This window comes from Nicotiana tomentosiformis, chromosome 12 (genome assembly GCF_000390325.3).
Source record: "Nicotiana tomentosiformis chromosome 12, ASM39032v3, whole genome shotgun sequence".
NCBI lineage: Eukaryota > Viridiplantae > Streptophyta > Magnoliopsida > Solanales > Solanaceae > Nicotiana > Nicotiana tomentosiformis.
The window spans coordinates 13,138,384-13,141,808 of NC_090823.1; the positions used below are offsets into that span (position 1 = coordinate 13,138,384).

The window sequence follows — 3,425 nt, forward strand, 5'->3', positions numbered from 1 at the left end:
AACTGGCAGTCAATCAGATACAGAGGACTTACATAGCTATAAAGGCACGGATGCAACAATACTAGAAAAAGGCACTAGAACTTATCAGGCAATTCCAATCATGGAAGATCGTACAAATACCCAGGGAAGAAAACGCAGAAGCGGATGCGTTAGCTAACCTTGCGTCAGTTGCGGAAGTAACAAGTGCAAAAAATGTTATTGTAATACATTTATTTCATTCAGCACTGGACCATGATAAGAATGAGGTAAGCTTTAATAATTTAACCTGGGATTAGAGAAACGAGATTGTTAATTTTTTGTAGTACGGGATCGTACCTGAAGGCAAGAAAGAGTCTCAATTGCTTCGATGAAAAGCTGCCCGTTATTGTTTAATTCGAGGTAATTTATATCGAAAGATATTCAGTGGTCCTTTAGCAAGGTATCTTGAACCCGCTCAAACAGAATATGTGATGAAAGAAGTGCACGAGAGGCATTGCGGAAATCAAGAAGGTGGAAGATCTTTAGTTAAAACGCTAATCAGGGCAGGATACTACTGACCTAAAATGGAAGAGGATGCAAAGAATTTTGTAGCCAAGTGTAATAAATGTCAACGATATGGAAATAATATGCATTGCCCTGCAGAATTATTACATACAGTTATTTTCCCATGGCCATTTATGAAGTGGGGAATGGATATTGTATGCCCTTTATCACAAGCTAAAGGAAAGGTACGATTTTTGTTAGTGTTAATAGATTATTTTTCCAAAATGGGTAGACGCAAGAGCTTTCAAATAGGTACGAGAAAAAGAGGTAAAGGATTTCATTTGGAGAAATATTATATGCCGAATTGGAGTACCAAAAGAAATTGTATGTGATAATGGCCCACAATTTATAGGCTCGAAAATCACAGAAGTTTTTCAAAGTTGGTAAATCAAACGAATAACCTCTTCACCTTATCATCCCGTGGCAAATGGACAAGCTTAGTCGACAAATAACATTATCATTAATAATTTGAAGAAGAGATTGGAAAAATCAAAAGGCAATTGGCCTGAGGTATTACAAGGAGAATTATGGGCTTATAGAACAATAACAAAAATAACTATGGGAGAAACACCATTTTCACTTGTTTACGATTCAGAAGCTTTAATCCTAGTTGAAATAGAAGAGCCAAGTATGAGATTCACACTGGCGATGGAAGAGTCAAACAATAAAGAATTAAGAACAAATTTGAATTTACTCGAACAAAGAAGAGAAGCAGCTTTAATAAGGATGGCGGCACAAAACCAAATCATAGAACGCTACTACAACAGGAAGGCTCACCTCAGATATTTCAAGATTGGGGACTTAGTTCTCAAAAAGGTTTTACAATCAACAAAAACAACTGGAGCAGGAAAGTTGAACCCAAATTTGGAAGGACCTTATAAAGTTCGAGGTATCGCTGGAAATAGTGCGTATGAGTTAGAAACCATGGACGACAAGGTTTTACCTTCGAGTTGGAATGCTGTTCATTTAAAAAAATATTATTTCTGAGCGAAAGAAATACCCCCGGTCAGGTATCACTTAATTACGATTTTTGTTTTGTACAGTTAAGATTATATTAATAATTTTAGATGATAGGAAAAATATTAGCCCACACCAAATGATGATATTAGACCTGAAAGACACGCGGATGCAAAATTATTCATGGTCTAGGGTTACAACCTTTCTAATGGAAATAAAAAGGGTTAAGCAGTCATTATCTAAAAAATATATACCTCCGAGTCCCGTATGATTTTTCCTTTTCAGAAAATGGACCACATGGAAGGAATAATCAAGTGCTCGAGATTTCATACTTCAAAACTCTAGCACTTGGGGGACTATATATATGAAAGGCAAAGAAGACTAGAAAAGTCAGAATTCGAGTCAAGCCTGGGTCAATCTACCCAACAAATCAAAAGTTAAGAGCAAATCAAGAGCCAAAAACACAAGCCTGATTCAAAAACCTATGATAAAGTATAGACTCGCGGATGTAAATTACAAAATCTTACGAGTACCTAGGTTAAAGGCAATATTTAGTCATGGGTTGCAAGATATACTCTAGAATTTTGTAAAATCTGTTATAAAGAAAACAGTTATGATAGAGTTGTAGATGTTACTTGAATACATTTAAAGTATTATACAGTTTGAAAGTTCAAAAATACAAAACTTCCTCAAATTATTCAAGAAATATGTATGTTCCTACTTCTTCTTTCGTATGTTTACACTAATATGAAGTTGAGACGTCTTCTTCATTAAGTGTCATTTATAAAAGGGCCCTCTTTTATAATTCGTGCTTATTCAAAAAAGTCACGGAGTATTGAAGCATTTTTACATGCAAAATAAGAGAGTAGAACAGAAACTCAAAATAAGATATTATAAGAGTTGAACAAAAACTCAAAAAGTAATATTATATAAACTTGGTTAAAACTAAGTATAAACTTAGTTCAAACCTAAGTATTTGACATTAAAATCCAAAACGGACCAGGGGTAAAACTTCCCAATCATTCCACCAAAAAAAAAAACAAAACAACACAATAAAGTTTCCAAACAAACTTTCACTATGTGGCATGTTCCAAACCAGTGCTATCAGGAGGATTCAAGATGGCATCAGCAGCAGCAGCAGAAGGTTCGACTTGAGCAGAAGAGGTTTGAACATTAGCTTCGCCATGAGTAATTTCATCACCCTCAGGAATGCCGACCTCAGGTGAAGTAAAGTTTTGACTCAGTTTTTGTAGAAGAGGTCTCCTTAGTTTTTGCAATTTCAGCAGCTAAGTCAAAGCCTTCCTGACTTGCCTCCATTAAAGTTTTGAGGCACATGTTCAAAAAAGCCCAGCTTACATCAATAATAGCTTTGTCCTCAAAGGCTTCATAATGCCTCTCCCATTGCCCAATTTCAGCTCTCAACGCTTCCTTTTCAGTCAAAACAGCATCATAAGAAGCTTGTAAGGGGGCGAGATCTTCTTGTGTTTGGGTGAGCATTTGAACAAGCTCCCCGACGTAAACTTCCTTTTGGTTAAGCAGTTCTTTCAAACCTTTTATTTCCTCAGTCGCTTTGGAAAGTTGCTAGGCAAATAAAGACTTGAGAAGGTCTTTATCCTTGCCCAATGACTGGAAGAGGCTTTCTCAATCGCCAACTCTATTGCCATTACCTTCACTTGTTGTTCCAAGGTACACTTCTCCTTATCTAAAACTTCTTTTCCAAGCTGAAGGCCTTCAAACTGTTCCTTCCAGTTGTCTGCTTCGGTGCGATAGTCGTTCATTAACTGCTCAGTATGGACAATCCTCTTCATCAGCTCCGTGCCTATTAGGTTGATCTACACGAGAAAAGGAAATGTGATTATCAAATAAAGATGAAAAGAAAATCACAAGCAAAGTAAAAAGCTAAGGCTTATACCTTTAAAGATGAATGGACAATATCATTCATCTAT

The 3,425-nt window shown here is 36.3% G+C and overlaps 1 protein-coding gene across 1 annotated transcript; it reads left to right on the forward strand.

Annotated features, from left to right (window-relative positions):
• Positions 1-1,080: 1,080 nt before the first annotated feature.
• On the forward strand, positions 1,081-2,656 carry LOC138902256 (uncharacterized). The gene is made up of 2 exons (XM_070190100.1): positions 1,081-1,458; positions 2,579-2,656. The coding sequence occupies exons 1-2, from the start codon at positions 1,081-1,083 to the stop codon at positions 2,654-2,656; spliced, it is 456 nt and encodes a 151-aa protein (XP_070046201.1).
• The last annotated feature ends 769 nt before the right edge of the window (positions 2,657-3,425 follow it).

What these genes read in the sequence shown, in the direction of transcription:
- LOC138902256 (XM_070190100.1), top strand. Translation starts at nt 1,081, where the DNA reads ATGGGAGAAACACCATTTTCACTTGTTTACGATTCAGAAGCTTTAATC. An exon ending in TAGAAACCATGGACGACAAG is followed by an intron (nt 1,459 to 2,578) that starts GTTTTACCTTCG and finishes GTTCCAAACCAG; the next exon opens with TGCTATCAGGAGGATTCAAG.